Here is a 26,079-nt window from a genome sequence, read left to right as displayed (position 1 = left end):
TGAATGAGGGGAGTGAGAGAGCAGCTCTGGTGGGCACCTGGCCCCCAGCCAGGCTCAACCCACCACAGTTGGTAATATTGGATGTGATGCAGACCGCTGAATTTTGGCAGCTGTCAGGTGGCAGAGATTCAGGTGGTTTGCCATCAGTGTGGGGGGACGCATTTTCCACTCTCCTGAGCTGAGCTTGATGTTGAGAGAATGCCCTTAGCTTTCATGTCTCCCTCTCGCTTCCCTTGTGAGAGAAGTGTGTAAGGGAGCGGGGTGCACTCTCCAGCGTTTTCAAGGCTTTGGCAGAACATGAGTAATTTTTTTCTTTTGTGTCCAGCTCCCCCAGCAATCTCTTATGACATTAAGTGAAATCATCCTTTGAACCAGTTCTCCTGTCCTGACGTTTTTTTTTATTACTTTGATTAAGCAATGAGTGATGCTACAGGGAAGTGACTCATACCTAAAGAGGATGTATTTTGAGAAACAGATGCACTTTTACTCCTGTTTAGTTGTGGTATCTTCGTGTTGGATGATTCGAAGGTTGCCTGGCTTGTAGTGACTGTAGCTTTGGACAAGCAAAGCACCATTGCCTGCTCTTGTTCCTTTCCTGCTGCTTCCAGGCCCAGTGTGATCAGGCAGCAAGAAGCACGGGTGGTGGAGGGACTGCAGTGCATTTCATGGAGTGAATGTGTTGGGAGGCAAGGGGATGTTCTCAGTGAAAATGTCACGGTGTTAGCTTCATGGCTTTTGTTTAGCTGCATGATGGGTGGATCCTGCTGGTGAGGAGAGGTGTTCCATGGGGATTAATGCTCATGGGTGCCGAGGTTCTTGGTGTGTTGTTGTGTCAGAGCATGCCTGCCTGAAAGGGAAAGCAAGAGCTTGACATTCATTGTGGAGGTGGAAAATGAGGCCAGAAGAATTAAGATATATGCTTGGGAGCTGTGGTTGCCTCGTGCTTCTTTAGCCTTCATGGATTATTGTGCTGCTCTGTTTTGGGTTTAAGCTCCCAAAGGAAAGACTCCCTTGTGTTGTTTGGAGTCATTGGAGCCTGTTTGCAGAGATGTCCAAGTACCTGATTCTTGGGCTTTTGTTTCCGAGGGTGGTGGATTTTGTACTGATGCAGCAGAGCTGTTGTTTGCCATATGATCACCTTGCTCTGTTACTTGCTGGGCCCTTGAGTGGAATGGAGGCTGAAGAGTGAAGGAGGCCTCCTTCCTGAAGGGATGAGAAGTTGCATGTGCATGGATGGGAGGAAAGCAGGAAGGTTGTTCCCTGTCTAGAGGGATGGAAGGTAGAAGGGAAGAGGAATGAGAGCTCTTGCCAAAGGGCATGTCTGTACTCCGTGGCGAGTGTGGTGGTGACCTTTTAAAAACCTTTTGGTAACGGGAAAATGAATGGAAGATAGAAGGATGTAAGTCGAAAACAATGGGAGGCAGGAATAAGGTGGGAGAAAACAAAATAACAACAACAAAGAAACAAACAAACAAAGGAGAGAGGAAGGAAGAGCAAAAGGCAGAAAGAAGGGAAGGAATCCATGCAAGCAAGAAGGAAGGAAACAAGAAAGAAAGAAAGAAGATTCACCGAGGTTATCCCTACATGCTGAATGGAGTTGAGGACCTCGGCATCCTTGGTCCTCAGGGACACTATGTAAGGATTGATGAAATGCAAGTGAGGAAGAGGAACGAGAGCTCTTGCCTGAGGGTATTTCCATGTTTCATGGCGAGTGTGCTGTAGACATTTAAAAACATTTTGGCAAAGGAAAAAAAGAAGAGGACAGACAAGGATGGAAACAGAAGAGGAGGGGAGGCAAAGATAGGGCAGGGCATGAAAGAAAAAAGGAATAGATGGAAAAGGAAAAGGGGGGAGAGGAAGGAAGAGAGAAAAGAAGAGAAAGGAAGAAGGAAAGAGAAATATGGAGCAAAAGAAAGAAGGAAAGGACGGAATCTATGCCACTAAGAAGGAAGCAAGGAGGGAAGAACGAAAAAGAGGAAGAAAGGAGAGAAAGGAAGGAAGAGATGATAGAGGAGATTACCAGTATGCCCTGACAGTATCTTGACACAATGACAGGAGTGGAGGACCTCGGCATCCTCTGTACACAGGGATGCTGAGTAAGGCTTGTGGAAAAGTGGTGAGGAAGAGGAGTGAGAGCTCTTGCCAGAGAGAACGTGCATGCTTCATTACGAGTGTGCAGTAGATATTTCAAAAACGTTGTGGTTAAGAAGAACAAGAAAAGAAGAGGCAACACGGCTCGGCTGTGTTTCTATAAATGAAAAAGGTGAGGATGCAAACATGAAGTGGGCAGAGGAAGGCAGGCAGGAAGGACGGAAAAGAAAGCGTAGAGAGAAAAGGAGATAGAGGAAGAAGTGTACGGCAGAAAGAAAAAGAATGGGAGAAGGGAAGGAAGAAGACAAGGAAAGAATTTATGGAAGTAAAAAGAAAGAAATTAAGAAAGAAGAGACGATAGAGGACACGGACCGACGTTATGTCTGGACGCTGAGCGGAGCTGGTCCCTAACAGCCTCGCCCTTGGTTAGAGTCCCGCGCTCCGGCGCTGATGCCCCGTAATTAGCGCCGATGGCTCCGTCTTTGATGGTGTCCGCCGCGGGGCCGGAGGCGACTGGGGAGCTGCGAGCGGGGGGAAAGAAGCGAGAAGGGTGGAAAGAGAAGGGCAAGGGGAGTAAAGAATGGGGCACGTCAGGGCAAGAAGGGAAAGGAGAAGGAACAGAAGGAAGAAGAAAGAGGAGGAGGAGGAAAGAGAAGAAAACAAAGCAAGAAGAAGGAAGAGAAGACAGTAGAAAAAGAGAAGAGAAAAAAGCAAGTGAAATGAAGAAAGAAGAAGGACGACGAAAAGGGAGGAAGAAGGGAAGGAATCTATGAAACCCAAAGCAAGGAAGGAATGAAAAAGACATAAGGAGTGGGGAGGGGAAGAGGAAAATAAAGAAGGCCAAGAAAGAGTGGAAGGGAAGGAGGAGACGGGAGAGGAGACGAGCAGGACGGGTGCGGAGGCGCGGTGGACGGTGGGGAGCGTGTGAGCCGGCGGAGCAGCACACGGTGTCGCTGCAGGCTCAGAAACGGCGGTGATTGTCTCCGCGGCTCCGCCCCGGTGCGGCGGAGAGCCCGGCTGTGAGCGCGGGGGGGCGGCGCGGCGCGGCGCGGGGCGGGGCGGTCAGTTGAGCGGGTGCGTGCGTGCGGCGGCGGGGAGCCGTGCGGGGCCCGGGCGGGTGTCGGCGGCGGCGGCGGCGATGGGCGTGTGTTGGGGGCCCGTGTTGCGGGTGCTGGTGCTGCAGGCGGCCTGGGCGCTGGGCGGCGGTCAGGTGCGGTACTCGGTGCCGGAGGAAGCCAAGGCCGGGACGGTGGTGGGGCGGCTGGCGCAGGACCTGGGCCTGGAGGCGGGCGAGCCGGAGGCGCGTCGGCTGCGTCTGGTGGCGCAGGGCCGTCGGGCGAGCGTGGAGGTGAGCGGGGCGAGCGGGGCGCTGGTGGTGAGCTCGCGGCTGGACCGGGAGGAGCTGTGCGGGAAGAGCGCGCCGTGCGCCCTGCGCCTGGAGGTGCTGGTGGAGCGGCCGCTGCGCGTCTTCCACGTGGAGCTGGAGGTCACCGACATCAACGACAACGCCCCGCTCTTCCCCGCCGCACGCAAAAACCTCAGTTTATCGGAGAACTCTCCTCCCGGGTCTCGGTTCCCGCTGGAGGGCGCGTCGGATGCGGATATCGGAGCCAACGCGCAGCTCTCCTATACACTCAGCCCCAGCGAGCACTTCTCTCTGGATGTGCAAAAAACCGAGGAGGACGGTGAGTCCTTATTCCTGGTGCTCACGAAAGCTCTGGACCGCGAGACGATGGCTGTGCACCGTTTGGTGGTGACGGCGAGTGACGGGGGCCGTCCGGCGCTGACGGGCACGGTGGAGCTGGTGATCTCGGTGCTGGATGCGAACGACAACGCGCCCCAGTTCAACCAGTCGGTGTATAAAGTGCAGCTGCCAGAAAATACGGACCGCGGCACTTTAGTGATTAGAGTAAACGCCACAGATTTGGATGAAGGGACGAACAGGAATATCTCGTATTCTCTCCAGCACTTGTTCCCTAAGGATGGAAAAGATGTTTTCGGGATCGACAGAAACAGCGGAGAGATCCGTCTTAGGGGTGACATAGACTTTGAGGATGTCGGTCTCTACCGCCTGCAGGTGGATGCAGCAGATCAGGGAAACCCCCCTTTGTCGGGTCACTGCAAGGTGGTGGTGGATGTACTGGACGTGAACGACAACGCGCCGGAGGTGTGGGTGACGTCGCTGTCGGTGCCGGTGCCGGAGGACGCGGTGGCGGGGACGGTGGTGGCGCTGCTGAGCGTGTCGGACCGGGACTCGGGGGCGAACGGGCGGGTGCGCTGCGCGGTGTGGCCGGCGTCGCCGTTCGGGCTGGTGGCGACGTTCGCGGGCTCGTACTCGCTGGTGCTGCGGGAGGCGCTGGACCGGGAGCGGGTGTCGGAGTACGAGGTGGAGGTGCGGGCGGAGGACGGCGGGTCGCCGCCGCTGCGCGCCAGCCGCGGGGTGCGTGTGCCGGTGTCGGACGTGAACGACAACGCGCCGTCGTTCGCGCAGGCCGTGTACACGGTGCTGGCGCGGGAGAACAACGCGGCGGGCGCGGAGCTGGCGCGGCTGTGGGCGCGGGACCCGGACGAGGCGGGCAACGGTCGCGTGAGCTACTCGGTGGCGGAGGGCGTCGTCGGGGGCGCGTCGTCGGGCGTGGCGCGGCGGCCGGCGTCGAGCTACGTGTCGGTGGACGCGGAGAGCGGGCGGCTGTGGGCGCTGCAGCCGTTGGACTACGAGGAGCTGCAGGTGCTGCAGTTCGAGGTGCGGGCGGTGGACGCGGGGGAGCCGCCGCTGTGCGGCAACGCCACGGTGCAGCTCTTCGTGGTGGACGAGAACGACAACGCGCCGGCGCTGCTGCCGCTTGCGGGCGGCGGTCCGGGCGTGGGGGCGCCGGTCTCGGCGGCGCCGGGGCCGGGCTCGGGGGCGCTGTGGGCGTGGGCGGCGTGGGGGGCGCCGGCGGGGCAGGTGGTGGCGAAGATCCGCGCGGTGGACGCGGACTCGGGCTACAACGCGTGGCTGCGCTACGAGCTGTGGGAGCCGCGGGGGAAGGGCCCGTTCCGCGTGGGGCTGTACAGCGGCGAGGTGAGCACGGCGCGGGCGCTGGAGGAGGCGGACGGCCCGCGGCAGCGGCTGGTGATCGTGGTGCGGGACCACGGGGAGCCGGCGCGCTCGGCCACGGCCACGCTGAGCGTGTCGCTGGTGGAGGGCGCCGAGGCGGCGCTGGCGGCCGCGGGCTCGTCGTCGTCGTTGTCGGGGGCGGGGCTGCGGCCGGCGGAGGGCGGCGCGTCGTCGGCGTCGGCGACGAACGTGTGGCTGGTGGTGGCCATCTGCGCGGTGTCGAGCCTGTTCCTGCTGGCGGTGGTGCTGTACGGGGCGTCGCGGTGGGCGCCGCGGGCGGCCGTGCTGTCGGGGCCCGGGCCGGCGACGCTGGTGTGCGCCAGCGAAGTGGGGAGCTGGTCGTACTCGCAGCGCCAGAGCCGGAGCCTGTGCGTGGCGGACGGCGCGGGCAAGAGCGACCTGATGGTTTTCAGCCCCAACTTCCCGCCGCCGCCGCCCGGCCCCGCGGCGAAGGAGACGCAGCCGGAGCCGCCCGCTCTGCTGGACACGGTCAGTGGCCCTCCCTTCCTCGGCCCTTCCTCGGCCCTTCCTCGCCCGACGCCCCCTTCTCGGCCGCGCCCTGGGCAGGCGGTGGTGGGAGCCGGGCTCGGCCCCCGTGGGCGTGCGGGCGGTGGGTGCTTGGCGGGTGCTTAAGGATCTGAATGGCGCCTTTGCATCTGCCTTCGCGTCCTTGCCGGGGCCGCCCTGCTCTTGCTTTGGTGAAAAAAGCACGAAAGGTATTGCCGCAGCCAGCAGCAGTTACCGTCCGCAGCGGAGGTTTGCTGCTCTGGCTGTGAGTTGTTCTGCAGTGCAATTAAATCGCTGCCGCTGTCGATGCGAGGTGCCACGACATCGGCTTCCTGCTATGTAGCATTTGCACCCGAGCCTGCACTAGGACTGCAAGACACGCAGGCTGTGGTTGTGACCGTCCCCCAGTCACTAGTTGCTGCCTTATTACCGTTGGTGACTGCTGACCGTGGTGGTCTGAGATGAGATTTCCTGTGGAAAACTCTGTCCTCGTCTTCTTTGATTCTCCTTTGCAAGATCCGTGGGGTAATTTCTCTGTTCCGGTTTGCCCAGAAGAGTCAGTATGAAATTAGGGAAGGCAATGCGGACTTTTCCTGTATTCTTTTTCTGCTTCCCCTTTCCCCCTGGTTGTGGATAGCATTGCCGTCCAGTGAAGTGTCATGAAGTACACTGTCCTGTTTTGACGTTCTCTCAATATTTGTGTCAAAACCAAAGCCAAGTAACTACACTTCCCAAACAAAACCTAAATCAAATTTTCCTACACAGTTGATGTCGTGCATTACGGTGCTGTGCTCATCACGAGTTTAGATTTTGTGTCAGAGCATGAAATCAATGCCAATGCCATTGCCATTTAGAGCTGTCCCGACATCACCTTCAGGAAGAGTATTGCTGCCAGGTCTGCCACATTTCCATCTGAGACAGCTGAAGCATTGTCAAATGTGCAGGGTCAGCTGCAGTGAGTCTGGGGAACACCGTGTATGTGATACCTGTGTGTGTTTTTTGTGATGCTCTCATTGATGGGAAGGGTCTGTAAAAGTCGGATTGAGCCTTGGGTTGGGAAGTGAAACAGTGGCATGTCACAGAGTTGAATGTGGGAGTGGCACTGAGTAGTGGCTGGCCACCTCTTGGTGTGAAGGGTGACCTTGAGCAGTGAGAAGAGTTGACTGTGGGAACTGGAAATCCTTGGCAAGACCATGGGCCCTATGGAGGCATTGTGAAAGTTTGGAAGGTGGTGTGGACTATTCCTGTGTCCTTTTCCCAATATGTTGTGATGGTATGTGGCAGTATGAAGTGTTCACAGAGAGAGTGTGATGCAAGACAGGTGTTACAAATGGGAATTTTCTTTTTCTCCTCCCCCTTCCCTGCCCATGTTATGAATTTGCATTCCTGGCTGGACAGGTGGCTTCCAGTACACTGGCCTGCGTTGAAATTGCTGAAGCATTGCAGGCCTGTGCATGTGATCCCATCTGTATGTTGTCATTGTGTATGTGATCCCATCTGTATGTTTTTTTGTGTGGTGCTCTCATTGATGGGAAGGGTCTACATAAACTGGAGTGAGCCTTGAGGTGGGAAAGGAAGCTGTGGCATGTGGCAGAGGTGAATGTGGCAGTGTCACTGAGTAGGGCTAGGCCATTTCCTGATGTGAAGGGTGACCCTGAGCAGTGGGAAGACTTGTCTGGGGGGACTGGAAGTCCTTGGGAAGACCGTGGGCCATGTCATGGGAAGACCAGCATGGGAGATGAAGTGCTTGTCTTGAGAACACATGTCTGGGAGTGGGGAACGGAGGATGCTTAGAGGAAAGCATGAGGCAAGATGGGCATGGAGTGTTCCTGCCCAAGATACCTCCTCAGGCTGCAAGTGTCTGGATTTGGAGGCCTTCTGGATCTTGAGATAGTATGTGGTGTTGAAATGGCCGCAATGTGCTTTGAGGTTATGAATATCTCGCACCAGAGACAATCCCTTGTGGTGCTGCCTGCCTGACGTAGGAAATGCGTTTCATAAGAGTTGGTGAGATGCAAACCAATGAACCTTTTGGTCCTTGTTGGGAAAGGTGTTGTGGGAAAGTAGCGCTTCAATCTGCTGTCTTTATGTTGTGGTGGGCATCTACAGGAGCTTCCACAGCCTGTGATCCTCCTCAAGCAGGATTTGTAAGGGGAGGTGAGGAGGAGGGTGTGGCCTTTGGATGCTCCACTTCCCCTACTTATGCACAGCTGTCCTGACGCCATCTGTACAAATAGATGTGTAACGTTTCAAATGTTATCAGAGGTCCCCGATGTGTAACATTTCCATGTGAGATAGCTGAAGCCTTGCAAAACAGGAAGGATGAACTAGAGAGATTGTACTGAACAGTGTGTATATAATGCCATCTGTATGGGTTTTTTTCATGGTGTTCTCATTGATGGGAACAGTTGTGGACTTGGGTTCCTGGCCAGAGAAGCGGTGTGACATATGCTGGTCTTTCTGATTTCTTTCAATGTTTGCATCAGCAGCCACATGCTTACAGAAGCCCCAAGAATCCTTCATTTCAAATAACAAAGAACCCCAACGAACCAACCCAAAACCCCTGATATCAAATCCCCAAAGCCACATTCTCCTGCAGCATCGATATCACCCATTAGATTGGGTGCTTGTCAACGTTTAGGTTGTTCTTTCACAGCATGAAATCTATGCCATTGCCTTTTAAACACCTTCAGAAAGAGTAGAGAGTCTGCTGGACACAATCCATATATACCATCCCTATGGTTTTTCGTGGTGCTCTTATCGATGGGAAGGGTCTGCAAAAGCTGGAGTGAGCCCTGAGGTGGGAAAGGAAGCCATAGCATGTTGCAGAGGTGAATGTGGCAGTGGCACTGAGTAGGGCCTGGCCATTTCCTGATGTGAAGGGTTTGGTTTGGAGTCCGCCTGGATCTTGAGATAGTGTGTGGTGTGGTATTGGAATGCCCACAATGTCTTTTGAAGTTATGACTGTCTCACACCAAAGACAGTCCCTTACGCTGCTGACTGCCTGACGTAGGCGATGTGTTGGTAAGAGGGCATGAAATGCAGACTGTGGAATACTGTTGGATGAACATTTTCCCTCTTGTTTTGGGAAAGTTGTTGTGGGAGGGTAGCACTTCCCTCCTGCTGTGCTTGTGTAGTGTTGGGCATGTATAGCAGCTTTCCACAGCTGTTGATCTTGCCGTGATGGATCCTTGTTCATCCTCAGGCAGGATTTTTAAGGGCACATGAGGAGCTGGGTAGAGGTCGGTGTAATCTTTTTGCTCTTGTCTTCCCCTACTCGTGCACTTGCAGAGTCAGCCTCGGTAGAGATGGTGTTGTCACGCACGGCTCATTGTGATATTTGGGCGTATGCACCAAACTTTGCACAGCAGCCCAGCTCTGGTGTTCTGTCGTAGATATTCTCTCAGCCAGTTGAGACTGTGAGTGCAACTGCACTTCAGCATTTGGTGTGGTTCTGTCCAAGAATAGGATTTGTGTGAACTGGGATCAGAGCTCTCACAAGTCTAGTCACAGATTCTTTAACAACTCCATTTGCTGAAAAGGCGCAAAGCATCCAGGCATCTGAGAGGACTCTAAGAGTCACACAGAGTGGGTTTGTAGCGCTCCATACATTCTTTTTGATAATCATAGAATCATAGAATGGTTTGGATTGGAAGGGACCTTAAAGATCATCTAGTTCCAACCTGCCTGCTGCGGGCAGGGACACCCTCCACTAGACCACGTTGCCCAAAGCCCCATCCAACCTGGTCTTAAACACTTCCAGGGATGGGGCATCCACAACCCCTCTGGGCAACCTGTTCCAGTACCTCACCACTCTAAGAGTAAAGAATTTCTTTCTAACATCTAATCTAAATTGACCCTCCTTCAGCTTAAACCCATTCCCCCTTGTCCTGTCACTACACTCCCTGATAAACAGTCCCTCACCATCTTTCCTGTAGGCCCCCTTCAGGTACTGGTAAGCCGCAATTAGATCTCCCTGGAGCTGCCTTTTCTCCAGGCTGAACAATCCCAACTCTCTCAGCCTGTCCTCACAGGAGAGGTGCTCCATCCCTCTGCTCAGCTTCATGGCCCTCCTCTGGACTCTCTCCAACAGCTTGATGTCTCTCCTGTACTGGGGCCCCCAGAGCTGGACACAGTACTCCAAGGTGGGGTCTCACAAGAGCAGAGTAGAGGGGCAGGATCGCCTCCCTCGACGTGCTGGTCACGCCTCTTGTGATGCAGCCCAGGACACGGTTGGCTTTCTGGGCTGCAAGCGCACACTGCCGGCTCATGTTGAGCTTCTCATCAATCAATACCCCCAAGTCCTTCTCCTCGGGGCTGCTTTCAATCCATTCCTCACCCGGCCTATAGTCATGCTTGGTGTTGTGCCGACCCACGTGCAGGACCTTGCACTTGGCCTTGTTGAACTTCATGCAGTTTGCACGGGCCCACCTCTCCAGCCTGTCCAGGTCCCTCTGAATGGCATCCCTTCCCCCCAGCGTGTCGACCACACCACACAGCTTGGTGTCATCGGCAAACTTGCTGAGGGTGCACTCGATCCCATTGTCCATGTCGCCGTCAAAGATGTTGAACAGTGCCGGTCCCAGTACCGACCCCTGAGGAACGCCACTCGTCACCATTCTCCCCTTGGACGTTGAACCGTTGACCACAACTCTTTGAGTGCGACCATCCAGCCAATTCCTTATCCACCGAGTGGTCCATCCATTGAATCCATGTCTCTCCAATTTAGAGACAAGGATGTCGTGCAGGACAGTGTCAAATGCCTTGCACAAGTCCAGGTGGATGACGTCAGTTTCCCTTCCCTTATCCACCGACGCTGTAACCCCATCATAGAAGGCCACCAAATTTGTCAGGCACGATTTGCCCTTAGTGAAGCTGTGTTGGCTGTCACCAGTCACCTCCTTATTTTCCATGTGCCTGAGCCTAGTCTCCAGGAGGGTCTGCTCCGTAATCTTGCCAGGCACAGAGGTGAGACTGACCGGCCTATAGTTCCCTGGGTCTTCCTTTTTACCCTTCTTAAAAATGGGGCTTGTGTTCCCCCTCTTCCAGTCAGCGGGAAACTTTGCCGGACTGCCAGGACTTCTCAAATATGATGGCGAGTGGCCTGGCCACTTCATCCGCCAGTTCCCTCAAGACCCGCAGATGCATCTCATCAGGTCCCATGGACTTGTGCACCTTCAGGTTCCTTAGATATTCTTGAACCTGATCTTCTCCTACAGTGGGCGGTTCTGCATGCTCCCAGTCCCTGCCTTGTGCGACCTGGGCAGTGTGGCTCAAGCATTTGCCAGTGAAGACTGAGGCAAAGAAGTGATTGAGTACCTCAGCCTTCTCCATATCCTGGGTAACCGGGTCACCCGTTTCATTCTGGAGGGGACCCACATTTTCCCTCGTCCTCCTTTTCTCACTGACATACCTACAGAAGCTTTTCTTGTTGTCCTTGACATCCCTGGCCAGACTAATTTCTATCAGGGCTTTGGCTTTCCTAACCTGCTTCCTGGCTGCTCAGACAGTTTCTCTGTATTCTTCCCAGGCTACCTCCTCTCGCTTCCACCTTCTGTAGGGTTCCTTTTTTTGTTTGACTTTTTCATGAGGGAAGGCGAGGATGTGGAAAGGCCTGGGTCACACTCAGAGAGGGGTTTAGAGCTGGGTGTCGTGGTTTTACCCCAGCCGGCAGCTGAGCACCATGCAGCCACTCGCTCACTCCCCCGCATCGGGATGGGGGAGAGAATTGGAAAAGTTAAAGTGAGGAAACTCGTGGGTTGAGATAAAGACAGTTTCCTAGGTAAAGCAAAAGCCACGCGCACCAGCAAAGTAAAGCAAGGAATTCATTCACCACTTCCCATTGGCAGGCAGGTGTTCAGCCATCTCCAGGAAAGCAGGGGTCTGTCACGCGTAATGGTTACTTGGGAAGACAAACGGCATCACTCTGAACACTGCCGCTCCCCCCTTTCTCTTTCCCCAAGCTCCTTATAAACTGAGCATGACGTCATATGGTATGGAATATCCCTTTGGTCAGTTTGGGTCACCCGTCCCGTCTGTGTCTCCTCCCAACTTCTTGTGCACCCTGAGCCATCCCGCTGGCAGGGCAGTGCGAGAAGCAGAAAAGGCCTTGGCTCTGTGTAAGCACCGCTCAAGCATAGGTCCATATAACAAAACCATCTCTATATTATCAGTGTTGTTTCCAGCACAAATCCAAACCATATCCCCATACTAGCCACTATGAAGAAAATTAACCCTCTCAGCTGAAACCAGGACACTGGGGCATGGTCTCGTGGTGGAGCAATGTCTGGGTATTGTGGCGGTGCTGGTGCTGAGTGGCACTGAGTAGGGCCTGGGCATGCATCATGGGGTGGGTGGCCTTGAGCAGGGGAGAATCTTGCCTGAGGGAAATGGAGATGCTGGGTAGAACACAGTCTGTGTCATTGGGGAGGAAACGGAGAATGTCTGCTTTGCCAGAGATCTCATTTCCCATTGCATAAAACAGAGCATGCCAGCAGCAAACCTTGAGAAGAGTCCAAACATGCAGTGCTGCTGGCCTGGGATCCTGTCAGGACCTCCAGAAGTTCTGCGTATCCTTGCACCCCTGTGTCTGTGGTATTCCTGCGAGATGTGATGACATCTGTCATACTTGCTTGTAATCACTTTTTTTTTTTGATCTGGAATGTTGTTGGTCTAACAGGAGGTTTTCCAAATTTGGATCATGCTGCCAGCCTTCTCTCCTTGGATATCGCTCTGCTCATCTGCCTTGCTAGGGAGGGGAAGAAGTGCTCTCCATCTTGGAGATGTTGTCAAACCTGGCGTTTCAATATGGTGGGATGGGAGTCAGTGATTTTTCTTCTCTTCTCTTTGCAAAAACTCACACTCCTTTGGTTTTTCTTCTCTCACATTGGCAATGTGTTGGTAATATTGGATGTGATGCAGACCGCTGAATTTTGGCAGCTGTCAGGTGGCAGAGATTCAGGTGGTTTGCCATCAGTGTGGGGGGACGCATTTTCCACTCTCCTGAGCTGAGCTTGATGTTGAGAGAATGCCCTTAGCTTTCATGTCTCCCTCTCGCTTCCCTTGTGAGAGAAGTGTGTAAGGGAGCGGGGTGCACTCTCCAGCGTTTTCAAGGCTTTGGCAGAACATGAGTAATTTTTTTCTTTTGTGTCCAGCTCCCCCAGCAATCTCTTATGACATTAAGTGAAATCATCCTTTGAACCAGTTCTCCTGTCCTGACGTTTTTTTTTATTACTTTGATTAAGCAATGAGTGATGCTACAGGGAAGTGACTCATACCTAAAGAGGATGTATTTTGAGAAACAGATGCACTTTTACTCCTGTTTAGTTGTGGTATCTTCGTGTTGGATGATTCGAAGGTTGCCTGGCTTGTAGTGACTGTAGCTTTGGACAAGCAAAGCACCATTGCCTGCTCTTGTTCCTTTCCTGCTGCTTCCAGGCCCAGTGTGATCAGGCAGCAAGAAGCACGGGTGGTGGAGGGACTGCAGTGCATTTCATGGAGTGAATGTGTTGGGAGGCAAGGGGATGTTCTCAGTGAAAATGTCACGGTGTTAGCTTCATGGCTTTTGTTTAGCTGCATGATGGGTGGATCCTGCTGGTGAGGAGAGGTGTTCCATGGGGATTAATGCTCATGGGTGCCGAGGTTCTTGGTGTGTTGTTGTGTCAGAGCATGCCTGCCTGAAAGGGAAAGCAAGAGCTTGACATTCATTGTGGAGGTGGAAAATGAGGCCAGAAGAATTAAGATATATGCTTGGGAGCTGTGGTTGCCTCGTGCTTCTTTAGCCTTCATGGATTATTGTGCTGCTCTGTTTTGGGTTTAAGCTCCCAAAGGAAAGACTCCCTTGTGTTGTTTGGAGTCATTGGAGCCTGTTTGCACAGATGTCTTGGGCTTTTGTTTCCGAGGGTGGTGGATTTTGTACTGATGCAGCAGAGCTGTTGTTTGCCATATGATCACCTTGCTCTGTTACTTGCTGGGCCCTTGAGTGGAATGGAGGCTGAAGAGTGAAGGAGGCCTCCTTCCTGAAGGGATGAGAAGTTGCATGTGCATGGATGGGAGGAAAGCAGGAAGGTTGTTCCCTGTCTAGAGGGATGGAAGGTAGAAGGGAAGAGGAATGAGAGCTCTTGCCAAAGGGCATGTCTGTACTCCGTGGCGAGTGTGGTGGTGACCTTTTAAAAACCTTTTGGTAACGGGAAAATGAATGGAAGATAGAAGGATGTAAGTAGGGAGGCAGGAATAAGGTGGGAGAAAACAAAATAACAACAACAAAGAAACAAACAAACAAAGGAGAGAGGAAGGAAGAGCAAAAGGCAGAAAGAAGGGAAGGAATCCATGCAAGCAAGAAGGAAGGAAACAAGAAAGAAAGAAAGAAGATTCACCGAGGTTATCCCTACATGCTGAATGGAGTTGAGGACCAAGGATGCCAAGGGACACTATGTAAGGATTGATGAAATGCGGTGAGGAAGAGGAACGAGAGCTCTTGCCTGAGGGTATTTCCATGTTTCATGGCGAGTGTGCTGTAGACATTTAAAAACATTTTGGCAAAGGAAAAAAAGAAGAGGACAGACAAGGATGGAAACAGAAGAGGAGGGGAGGCAAAGATAGGGCAGGGCATGAAAGAAAAAAGGAATAGATGGAAAAGGAAAAGGGGGGAGAGGAAGGAAGAGAGAAAAGAAGAGAAAGGAAGAAGGAAAGAGAAATATGGAGCAAAAGAAAGAAGGAAAGGACGGAATCTATGCCACAAAGAAGGAAGCAAGGAGGGAAGAACGAAAAAGAGGAAGAAAGGAGAGAAAGGAAGGAAGAGATGATAGAGGAGATTACCAGTATGCCCTGACAGTATCTTGACACAATGACAGGAGTGGAGGACCTCGGCATCCTCTGTACACAGGGATGCTGAGTAAGGCTTGTGGAAAAGTGGTGAGGAAGAGGAGTGAGAGCTCTTGCCAGAGAGAACGTGCATGCTTCATTACGAGTGTGCAGTAGATATTTCAAAAACGTTGTGGTTAAGAAGAACAAGAAAAGAAGAGGCAACACGGCTCGGCTGTGTTTCTATAAATGAAAGTGGTTAGGATGCAAACATGAAGTGGGCAGAGGAAGGCAGGCAGGCAGGAAGGACGGAAAAGAAAGCGTAGAGAGAAAAGGAGATAGAGGAAGAAGTGTACGGCAGAAAGAAAAGGAATGGGAGAAGGGAAGGAAGAAGACAAGGAAAGAATTTATGGAAGTAAAAAGAAAGAAATTAAGAAAGAAGAGACGATAGAGGACACGGACCGACGTTATGTCTGGACGCTGAGCGGAGCTGGTCCCTAACAGCCTCGCCCTTGGTTAGAGTCCCGCGCTCCGGCGCTGATGCCCCGTAATTAGCGCCGATGGCTCCGTCTTTGATGGTGTCCGCCGCGGGGCCGGAGGCGACTGGGGAGCTGCGAGCGGGGGGAAAGAAGCGAGAAGGGTGGAAAGAGAAGGGCAAGGGGAGTAAAGAATGGGGCACGTCAGGGCAAGAAGGGAAAGGAGAAGGAACAGAAGGAAGAGGAGAAACAGAAAAAGAGAGACATGGAGGGAAGATAAGGAAAGAGTGGAAAATAGAACAAAGAGAGAAAAAAGCAGAAATTAGGAAGAGAGAAACGAAGAGAGAATTGAAAGAAGATGTAAAATCGAGCGAAAGGAGGAAAGAAAGAAAAGAAAGAGAAAGGAGGACCAAGCAAGCAAGGAAAAAGGAAAGCGAGAAAGAGGGAAAGAAGGCCGAGAAAGAGGGAAAGAAGGCCAAGAAAGAGTGGAAGGGAAGGAGGAGACGGGAGAGGAGACGAGCAGGACGGGTGCGGAGGCGCGGTGGACGGTGGGGAGCGTGTGAGCCGGCGGAGCAGCACACGGTGTCGCTGCAGGCTCAGAAACGGCGGTGATTGTCTCCGCGGCTCCGCCCCGGTGCGGCGGAGAGCCCGGCTGTGAGCGCGGGGGGGCGGCGCGGCGCGGCGCGGGGCGGTCAGTTGAGCGGGTGCGTGCGTGCGGCGGCGGGGAGCCGTGCGGGGCCCGGGCGGGTGTCGGCGGCGGCGGCGGCGATGGGCGTGTGTTGGGGGCCCGTGTTGCGGGTGCTGGTGCTGCAGGCGGCCTGGGCGCTGGGCGGCGGTCAGGTGCGGTACTCGGTGCCGGAGGAAGCCAAGGCCGGGACGGTGGTGGGGCGGCTGGCGCAGGACCTGGGCCTGGAGGCGGGCGAGCCGGAGGCGCGTCGGCTGCGTCTGGTGGCGCAGGGCCGTCGGGCGAGCGTGGAGGTGAGCGGGGCGAGCGGGGCGCTGGTGGTGAGCTCGCGGCTGGACCGGGAGGAGCTGTGCGGGAAGAGCGCGCCGTGCGCCCTGCGCCTGGAGGTGCTGGTGGAGCGGCCGCTGCGCGTCTTCCACGTGGAGCTGGAGGTCACGGACATCAACGACAACGCCCCGCTCTTCCCCGCCGCACGCAAAAACCTCAGTTTATCGGAGAACTCTCCTCCCGGGTCTCGGTTCCCGCTGGAGGGCGCGTCGGATGCGGATATCGGAGCCAACGCGCAGCTCTCCTATACACTCAGCCCCAGCGAGCATTTTAGAATAGAGGAAGAAAACAGTAACTCCCGGAGTAAATCCTTGTTTTTGGTGCTCACGAAAGCTCTGGACCGCGAGACGATGGCTGTGCACCGTTTGGTGGTGACGGCGAGTGACGGGGGCCGTCCGGCGCTGACGGGCACGGTGGAGCTGGTGATCTCGGTGCTGGACGCCAACGACAACGCGCCGCAGTTCAACCAGTCGGTGTATAACGTACTTTTGCCCGAAGACGCCTTAGAGGGGACGCTGGTGGTGCGGGTGAATGCCACGGACCCGGACGAGGGAATAAATCGTGAAGTGGTTTATGAAATCGATACTTTTGTTCCTCCATCTGCCGTGGATGTATTCAGTATCGATGCGAATAGCGGGGAGATCAGACTGAGGGGCGCCCTGGACTTCGAGACTGTTACTTTCTACGACGTACAGGTTAAGGCGAAAGACAAAGGGTGGCCCCCTTTGTCGGGTCACTGCAAGGTGGTGGTGGAGGTGCTGGACGTGAACGACAACGCGCCGGAGGTGTGGGTGACGTCGCTGTCGGTGCCGGTGCCGGAGGACGCGGCGGCGGGGACGGTGGTGGCGCTGCTGAGCGTGTCGGACCGGGACTCGGGGGCGAACGGGCGGGTGCGCTGCGCGGTGTGGCCGGCGTCGCCGTTCGGGCTGGTGGCGACGTTCGCGGGCTCGTACTCGCTGGTGCTGCGGGAGGCGCTGGACCGGGAGCGGGTGTCGGAGTACGAGGTGGAGGTGCGGGCGGAGGACGGCGGGTCGCCGCCGCTGCGCGCCAGCCGCGGGGTGCGTGTGCCGGTGTCGGACGTGAACGACAACGCGCCGTCGTTCGCGCAGGCCGTGTACACGGTGCTGGCGCGGGAGAACAACGCGGCGGGCGCGGAGCTGGCGCGGCTGTGGGCGCGGGACCCGGACGAGGCGGGCAACGGTCGCGTGAGCTACTCGGTGGCGGAGGGCGTCGTCGGGGGCGCGTCGTCGGGCGTGGCGCGGCGGCCGGCGTCGAGCTACGTGTCGGTGGACGCGGAGAGCGGGCGGCTGTGGGCGCTGCAGCCGTTGGACTACGAGGAGCTGCAGGTGCTGCAGTTCGAGGTGCGGGCGGTGGACGCGGGGGAGCCGCCGCTGTGCGGCAACGCCACGGTGCAGCTCTTCGTGGTGGACGAGAACGACAACGCGCCGGCGCTGCTGCCGCTTGCGGGCGGCGGTCCGGGCGTGGGGGCGCCGGTCTCGGCGGCGCCGGGGCCGGTCTCGGGGGCGCTGTGGGCGTGGGCGGCGTGGGGGGCGCCGGCGGGGCAGGTGGTGGCGAAGATCCGCGCGGTGGACGCGGACTCGGGCTACAACGCGTGGCTGCGCTACGAGCTGTGGGAGCCGCGGGGGAAGGGCCCGTTCCGCGTGGGGCTGTACAGCGGCGAGGTGAGCACGGCGCGGGCGCTGGAGGAGGCGGACGGCCCGCGGCAGCGGCTGGTGATCGTGGTGCGGGACCACGGAGAGCCGGCGCGCTCGGCCACGGCCACGCTGAGCGTGTCGCTGGTGGAGGGCGCCGAGGCGGCGCTGGCGGCCGCGGGCTCGTCGTCGTCGTCGTCGTCGTTGTCGGGGGCGGGGCTGCGGCCGGCGGAGGGCGGCGCGTCGTCGGCGTCGGCGACGAACGTGTGGCTGGTGGTGGCCATCTGCGCGGTGTCGAGCCTGTTCCTGCTGGCGGTGGTGCTGTACGGGGCGTCGCGGTGGGCGCCGCGGGCGGCCGTGCTGTCGGGGCCCGGGCCGGCGACGCTGGTGTGCGCCAGCGAAGTGGGGAGCTGGTCGTACTCGCAGCGCCAGAGCCGGAGCCTGTGCGTGGCGGACGGCGCGGGCAAGAGCGACCTGATGGTTTTCAGCCCCAACTTCCCGCCGCCGCCGCCCGGCCCCGCGGCGAAGGAGACGCAGCCGGAGCCGCCCGCTCTGCTGGACACGGTCAGTGGCCCTCCCTTCCTCGGCCCTTCCTCGGCCCTTTCTCGCCCGACGCCCCCTTCTCGGCCGCGCCCTGGGCAGGCGGTGGTGGGAGCCGGGCTCGGCCCCCGTGGGCGTGCGGGCGGTGGGTGCTTGGCGGGTGCTTAAGGATCTGAATGGCGCCTTTGCATCTGCCTTCGCGTCCTTGCCGGGGCCGCCCTGCTCTTGCTTTGGTGAAAAAAGCACGAAAGGTATTGCCGCAGCCAGCAGCAGTTACCGTCCGCAGCGGAGGTTTGCTGCTCTGGCTGTGAGTTGTTCTGCAGTGCAATTAAATCGCTGCCGATGTCGATGCGAGGTGCCACGACATTAGCTTTCGAGAGGCTGTTGCTTGCTGGCATGTAGCAGTTGTACCCGAGCTTGCAGGAGGAGAAGACGACAGGCAGGCCGTGGTGGTGACAGTCCCCCAAACAGTATTTCTCATAGAATCATAGATGGTTTGGGTGGAAAGGACCTTCAAGCTCATCCAGTTCCACCTCCCCTGCCGTGGGCGATCACTTGAGCAGTTTGCTGAAAGCCCCGTCTGACCTGGCCTTGAGAAGTTTTTTTAAAAAAAAAAAAATTGTTGCTTACTATCTTTACTGGCTGTGGCTGGTGTGTGTATCAGACGTGGTTTCCTGTTGAGAACTCTGTCCTCCTCTTCTTTGATTCTTCTCTGCAAGAGATGTGATTCAAGCTGATAACCAAGACTTTACACCCTGGCATAATTTCCCGAGCTTCACTCGCTTGACAGGGTTATTATGAAAGTAGGGAAGTCAGTGTGGACTTTTCCTATGGTCTTTTTCCATGTACGTTGTACTTGTTGGAATGGTGTTAGGGCAGAGGAGTGCAAGCCAAGGCATGTGTTAGAAACAGGAAATGTCGTCTTCTTTTCATGCTCCCCCTGTCTCCCAGGTTGTGGATTGATGTTCCTGGCCAGAGAAGTAGCGTGAAATATGTTGGCCTGTTTTGATGCCCTTTCACTGTTTGTGTCAACAGCCACATGATTTCAAAAGCCCTGGAAATCTTTTTTTATTGAAAACAAACAATCAAGAAACTCAAAACCAAATAACTGCCCCTCCCTAACAAAACCCAGTCAACTTCTCCGACACAGTTGGTATCATGCATGACAGTGCTGTGCTCATCAACATGTTGTTTTTTCCCTGAGAGTATGAAATCAATTCCATTGCTGTTTAGAGCTGTCCTGGCATCACCTTCAGAAAGAGTCTTGCTCCCAGGTGTGCCACATTGCCATCTGAGGTAGCTGAAGCTTTGTCAAATGTGAAGGGTCAGGTGCAGTGAGTCTGGGGGGCACCGTGTGTGTGATACCTCTGTGTGTTTTTTGTGGTGCTCTCGTTGATAGGAAGGGTAAGAAAAGTCAGATTGAGCCTTGACGTAGGAAAGGAAACAGGCATGTCGCAGAGGTGAATGTGGCAGTCGCCTGGCCATTACCTGATGTGAAGGGTGACCTTGATCAGTGGGAAGAGTTGTCTGCGGGAAGTGGAAATCCTTGAAGAGACCATGGGCCATGTCCCAAGAAGACCAGCATGGGAGATGATGTGCTTGTCTTGAGAACACATGTCTGGGAGTGGGGAATAGAGGATGCCTAGAGGAAAGCATGAGGCAGGATGGGCATGGAGTGTTCTTGCCCTGGCTCCTTCCTCAGGCTGCAAGTGTCTGGATTTGGAGGCCTTCTGGATCTTGAGATAGTGTGTTATATTGAAATGCCCAGAGCGTTGTCTGAGGTTATGAATATCTCGTCCATTGTGTTGCTGCGTTCCTGACGTAGGCGATGTGTTGGAAAGAAGGGGTGACATGCGGACTGTGGAATACTGTCTGATGAACATTTTCACTGCTGTTTTGGGAAAGGTGGTGTGGGCGGGTAGAGCTTCATCCTGCTGTCCTTATGTTGTGGTGGGCGTCTGCAGCAGTTTCCGCAGCCACTGATGTTGCCATGATGGTTTCTTGATCCTCCTCAGGCAGGATTTGTCAGGGGAGGTAAGGAGGAGGGTGTGACCTTTGGGTGCCCGACTTCCCCTACTTGTGCACTTGCACAGGTGGCCTCAGTAGAGATGCTGTGTCCTCTTGTCAGTGTTAACTCATTCTGATAGGTGCATGTACATGCCAAGCCCTGCACAGTAGCCCAGCTCAGGTGTTCTACGATATAAATTCTCCCACCCAATTGATATTGTGCGTGCCCTTTGCTTCAGCGTTTGGTGTGGTTCTCTCCAAGAATAAATTGCTTGTGGACCGGGACCAGAGCTGCCACAGCTCTAATCAAAGAATCTTTGAAAGCACTAATGCACAGCTCTGTGGTGTTTCCATTTGAGATTCCCGAAAAGGCAAAAGGATTCAGGGTGAAGTTCATGCATCTGGGAAGATTCTGCCAGACACTGTGTGGCTTTGCAGCCCTCCATATGTTCTTTGTTCGAATCGTGTGGGAAGGTGAGGATGTGCAAAGGCCTGGGTCATGCTTAGAACCGAGTTTAGAGCTGGAGCATGTTACTGTGTTGGAGCAATGTCTGGGTCTTGTGGCAGTGATCGTGTGAGTGGTGCTGAGTATGGCCTGGGCGTGTGTCATGGAGAGGGTGACTCTTGAGCGGGGGACAGTCTTGTCAGATGGAAATGGAGATGCTGGGTAGAACATGGCCTGTGTCATTGGGGAAGAAGTGGAGAATGTCTGCTTAGCTGTGGAGATGCCATTTCCCATGGCGTGGGATAGGGCATGCCAGCAGACAACCTTGAGAAGAGGCCCAGCGCACAGGGCTACTTTCCCGCGATCCTCTCGGGACCTCCAGAAGTTCAGCATATCTCAGGGTGCTGTTGTTCTTTGTAGTATTTCTGCTTGTGCAGACATCTACCACGTGTGACTTTAATCACTTGGTTTTGACGTGGGATGTTGTTGGTCACACAGAAGCTTTTCCACGTTTGGATCGTGCTGCCAGCCTTCTCTGAAACTCTCTTTGGTTCCCTCTGTGCTCTTACTCTTGCCAGGCAGGGGAAGGAGTACTGTCTGCATTCAAGATGTTGGCCAACCTTGCATTTCAATACAGCGGAAGAGCATCACTTTGGTTTTCTTCTCTCCTCTCACCAAAACCTCCCACCCTTTTGGTTTTGCCTTGTCTCACATTGTCAATGTGTTGGTAACAGTGGATGAGAGGCAGGCTGCTGAATTTTGGCAGCTATCAGGTGGCAGATGTTTGGGTGCTTTCCCATTGTTGTGGGGGATGGCTTTTACACTGTCTGGAACCGTTTGATGTTAAAAAAATGTCCTCAGGTTTCAGGTCTTTTTCATATATTCCCTGTGAGGCATAAAGGGCACTATGCACTGTCCAGTTTTTACAGAACATGAGTAATTTTTTTCTGTCCAGCTTCCCCAGAAGCACTTTTTATCCTTGAAAACCAGTTTTCCTGTCTTGAAAATATTTCTTATTCTGCAGAAGCAACCAGTGATGCTGCAGGCAAGTCGCTTCAGACATAAAGTGGATGTGTTTGCGAGACAGATGTACTTTTGTTCCTGTTTAGGAATTAGCATTTAGAATGTTGCCTGGATTGTAATGCCTGTAGGTTTGGACCAGCACAGCACTACTGCCTGCTCTCGTTCCTTTCTTGTCACTTCCAGGCACAGTGTGAGCAGGTGGTAGCAAGGACAGATGGAGGAGGAACCCCAATGCATTTCTTTGCCTGGATGTGTTGGTCACCGAGGAGATGTTCTCATTAAAAAAATGTTGTGGTGTTTCCTTTGTGGCTTTTGTTTCACTATGTGGCATGTGGATGATGGTAATGATGGGGAGGTATTCCAAGGGGGCTAAATCCCTTGGTAAGAAGGTTCTTGGTGTGTTATTTTGGCAGTCCATGCCTACCAGAATGGGAAAGCAAGAGCTTGACATTCAGCATCTTCATAGCTCTTGACATAGCTCTTCATCAAGGTATATGAAGAGTGCTCTCTCTCTGCAGTGGAGCTGTAGTTGCTTGGTGCCTTTTCAGCCTTCTTGGAGGATTGTCATACCATCTGTGATGGGTTTGAGTTTCCAAAGGAAAGACTCCCCTGCCTTGCTTGGCATCTTTGAGGCTGTTTGCATGGATGTCCAAGTACCTGGGGCACTTGGAGTGGCACTCTCAGATTGTGGTCTTCTTCATGAAGGGAAGGGGCAGGGGCAGTCTGTCTGTCCATCTTGGCTAGACTGGAGGAAAGCATGAAGGTTGTTCCTTCCTTCCAGGGAAGAGGAATGAGAGCTCTTGCCAAAGGGCGTGTCAGTGCTTCATGTCAAGCTTCATGTGAAGCATGGTGTGGTCATTTAGAGAAAAATTTGATAAAGGAGACAGAAAAGTAGACTTGTATTCCTTGCCAGAGAAGTGGCATGAGGTACACTGGCCTGTTTTGCTGTTCTTTCAGTATTTGTACCAGCCGGCACAACATACAAAATCGTCAGACATTTTTAATGTGATTTAAAACCCCCAAATAACAAAAACCACCAAAACAAACAAAAAACCCAATCCCTTATCAAATTGTCCTATGCAGTATATATCATCCATTAGAGTTCTGTGCTCATAGAAATTTGGGTTGTTCTCTCGCAGCACGAAACCAATGCCATTGCCATTGGAGCTGCCGTGACATCACTTTTAGAAAGCGTACTGCTCTCCAGTGTGTAACACTTCCATCTGAGATAGCTGAAGCATTGCCAAACGTGAAGGATCAGCTGCAGTGAGTCTGCTGGACACCGTGTGTGTGATACCTCTGTGTGTTTTTTGTGGTGCTCTCATTGATGGGACGGGTCTATAAAAGTCGGCTTGAGCCTTGAGTTTGGAAATGTAACGGTGTCATGTCCTAGAGGTGAATGCGGCAGTGGCCCTGAGTAGGGCCTGGCCATCTCTTGGTGTGAAGGGTGACCATGAGCAGTGGGAAGAGTTGTGTGTGGGAATTTGAAATCCTTGGGAAGACCATGAGTGATGTCATAAGAAGACATGGTGTGCTAGCAAGATCCTTCAGTGTGCTCCACGATGTGCCGAGTACACTGGAACACATTTGAAACATCTCTGTACAAATGTGTGGAGCATGAGGAATGAAGAAGAGGAGCTAGAAGCTTTGTCCCAGTCCCAGAGCTATGATATCATTGATGAAACCTGGTGGGATGATCCTGTGACGGGTGTGCTGTGATGGATGATTATAGGCTCTTGTGGAGCGATAGGCAGGTCAGGTGAGGTGGGGTGGTGGTGCTGTATTTAAGGGAGGACTTGGATTGTATGGAGCTTGCAGTTGGCGACGACACGGTTGAGCACCTCTGGGTAAGGATTAAGGGAAAAGCAACTAAGGCGGATGTTGTTGTGGGAGTCCACTGTCAACCACCCAGCCAGGATGACCACGCCAATGAATTATTCCACAAGGAATTAAGGGATATCCCTACATCAGCTGCCCGTGTCCTTTTGCGTGATTTTAACATCCCAGAGGTTAGCTGGGAATATCATACAGCAGACACAAGCAGGTCCAGGAAATTCCTGCAGCACGTTGAAGATAACTTCTTGGTGCAGGTACTAAGGGAGCAGACTAGAAAAGGTGCCCTCCTGGCTTTGTTGTTTGTACACAGAGAAGTAGTCGTGTGTAAAGTGGTGATTGGTGGCTGTCTCGGTCACGGTGCCCATGAAGTAGTTGAGTTTCAAGTTGTTGGCCACAGGAGAAGAACTGCCAGCAAAACTTTGGCCCTGGGTGTGGGGAGAGCAGACTTTGGGCTGCTGAAGGGGGTGGTCGGTGAGGTCCCCTGGGAATCTGGTTTTGAAAGTGTTTGGGTCCATGGATACTGGTCACTTTGTAAGAGCCATCTCTTAAGAGCGCAGGAGCAGGCAATGCCAAAGTGTTGGGAGTCAAGCAAGTGGGGTAAAAGGGTGGGTTGGCTAGGCAGGGATCTTCCTCTAGAACTTAATTGAGAAAGGAAATTGTATGGACGTTGGAAGCAAGGACAAGTGACATGGGAGGACTACAGAGACGTTGTTTGCAACTGTTTGCAAGTCGTGTGGCCGAAGCTTGATGAGATTTCAAGCTGGCCAGCACTGTGAAGGAGAACAAAAAGGGCTTTTTAAAATATGTTAACAGTAAAAGGAGGATAAGTGCTAGTGTCAGTCCGTTACTTGATAAAGTCGGTCACCTCACAAATTGGGACGTAGACAAAGCAGAGATGTTTAATGCCACCTTCATCAACACCAATGATGGGCCCTGGGACCGGCGGAGCCCTGTGTTGGAAGACCGTGACTGGGGGAATGATAAACTCCCAGCCAACTCTGAACAGGTTTGAGACTTGCTGCTGCAGCTGGAGGCACATAAGTAAATGGGGTTAGATCAGGCTGGCGGCCAGTCACCAGTGGGATGCCACAGGGCTCAATTGTAGGGCCAGGGCTCTTTATTGTTTCTATAAATCATCTGTATGTATCAATTGAATGTACATTAAATTGTCCAATGATACTAAATTCGGAGGAGCTGTGGACACCACTGGGGACAGAGAGGCCTTTCAGAGAGATCTGGATAGACTAGAGAGCTGGGCAGTCACCAGCTATATGAAATTTAACAAGAGCAAATGCTGGATTCTACACTTGTTGCGGGGTAATCCTGGGGTAATCCCCCAATAGAAACTGGGGATTGAGAGGCTGGAGAGCAGCCCTGTGGAAAGCGATCTGGGGTTTTGTGTTGATGGGAAGTTGAAAAGGAGTCAACAGTGTGTCCTGGCAGCCCAAAGGGCCAACTGTGTCCAGGGGTGCGTCAAACACAGCTTTGCTAGCTGTTCGAGAGAGGTGATTGTCCCACTCTGCACTGCACTAGTGCAGCCCCTCCTTGAGTGCTGTGTGCAGTTTTGTGTGCCTGAATATAAGAAGGAGATCAAACTATGAGAGCGCGTCCAAGGTAGGGTGAGCAAGACGGTGAAAGGTCTTGAGGGGCAAGAGTGATGAAGAGCAGCTGAGGTCACTTGGCTTGTTGAGCTTGGAGAAGAGAAGGCTGAGGGGTGACCTCATTGCAGCCTACAATGTTCTCCAGGGGTGCAGCCAAGGGGGAGGTGCTGATCTCCTCCTGTCTCTGGTGAGCATTGGTAGGACACAAGGAAATGGTAGGAGTGCACTGTACAATGGTTTCCAAAGTCTGGCGGAATGGGAGTCTTTTTTTTTCTGTCCGGCAACCCCAGAACTCTCTGGTAATGTTAAGGGAAAATGTCCCTTAAAAGCAATTCTTCTGTCCTGAAAATGTTTCTTTTCTGAAGAAGCAACCAGTGATGCTACAGGTAAGTCACCCATAGCTAACCATTCCTATTTAGTCATAGTACCTCCATGTTGGATCAACCGAATGTTGCCGGGATTTTAATGCCTGTAGGTTTGGACCAGCACAGCATCAGTGTCCGCTCTTGTTCCTTTGCTGCAAGGTGGCAGCAAGGACGGATGGAGGAGGGACCGCAGTGCAGTTCGTGGAGTGGGTGTGTTGGGAGGCAAGGGGATGTTCTCAGTGAAAATGTCATGGTGTTTGCTTCCTGGCTTTTGTTTGGCTGTATGATGCATGGCTCCTGCTAATGAGTGAGAGGTATTCCATGGGAACTAATGCCCTGTGTTGTTCTGGCAGTGCATGCCTGCCAGAATGGGAAAGCAAGAGCTTGTCGTTCAACGTGCAGGTGGAAACTGAGACTGGAAGAATAGCACTTCATTGAGATACATGAAGAGCGCTCAGGAGGTGTGGTTGCCCGCTGCTGTTTCAGGTTTCTTGGTGGATTGTCGTGGTGGTCTGTGATGGCTTTGATTTCTCTAAAGAAAGACAGTCCCCCGCCCCCGCCCGTGTGTTGTTTGGACTCTCTGGAGGCTGTTTGCATGGATGTCCAAGTACCCGGGGCTTGG

The 26,079-nt window shown here is 53.9% G+C and overlaps 2 protein-coding genes across 2 annotated transcripts in view; both read left to right on the top strand.

Annotated features, from left to right (window-relative positions):
* Positions 1 to 3,209: 3,209 nt before the first annotated feature.
* Positions 3,210 to 26,079, top strand: part of LOC129213003 (protocadherin alpha-6-like) — a 40,399-nt gene continuing 17,529 nt past the window's right edge. The window contains exon 1 of the mRNA XM_054842275.1: positions 3,210 to 4,228. Within this exon, the coding sequence (XP_054698250.1) occupies positions 3,230 to 4,228 (999 nt within the window). The 5' untranslated portion in view covers positions 3,210 to 3,229. The remainder of the gene's footprint in view (positions 4,229 to 26,079) is intronic.
* LOC129212978 (protocadherin alpha-13-like) lies at positions 15,725 to 19,143 on the top strand. The gene is given in 4 exon segments (XM_054842244.1): positions 15,725 to 18,217; positions 18,220 to 18,317; positions 18,320 to 18,487; positions 19,132 to 19,143. Coding segments are annotated over 4 exon segments (2,751 nt in total). The 5' UTR covers positions 15,725 to 15,744.

Source organism: Grus americana, chromosome 14, assembly GCF_028858705.1.
Source record: "Grus americana isolate bGruAme1 chromosome 14, bGruAme1.mat, whole genome shotgun sequence".
NCBI classification, from domain to species: Eukaryota; Metazoa; Chordata; class Aves; order Gruiformes; family Gruidae; genus Grus; species Grus americana.
The sequence above is the reverse complement of the archived record's forward strand: the minus strand, read 5'-3'. Positions and strand labels throughout refer to the sequence as shown.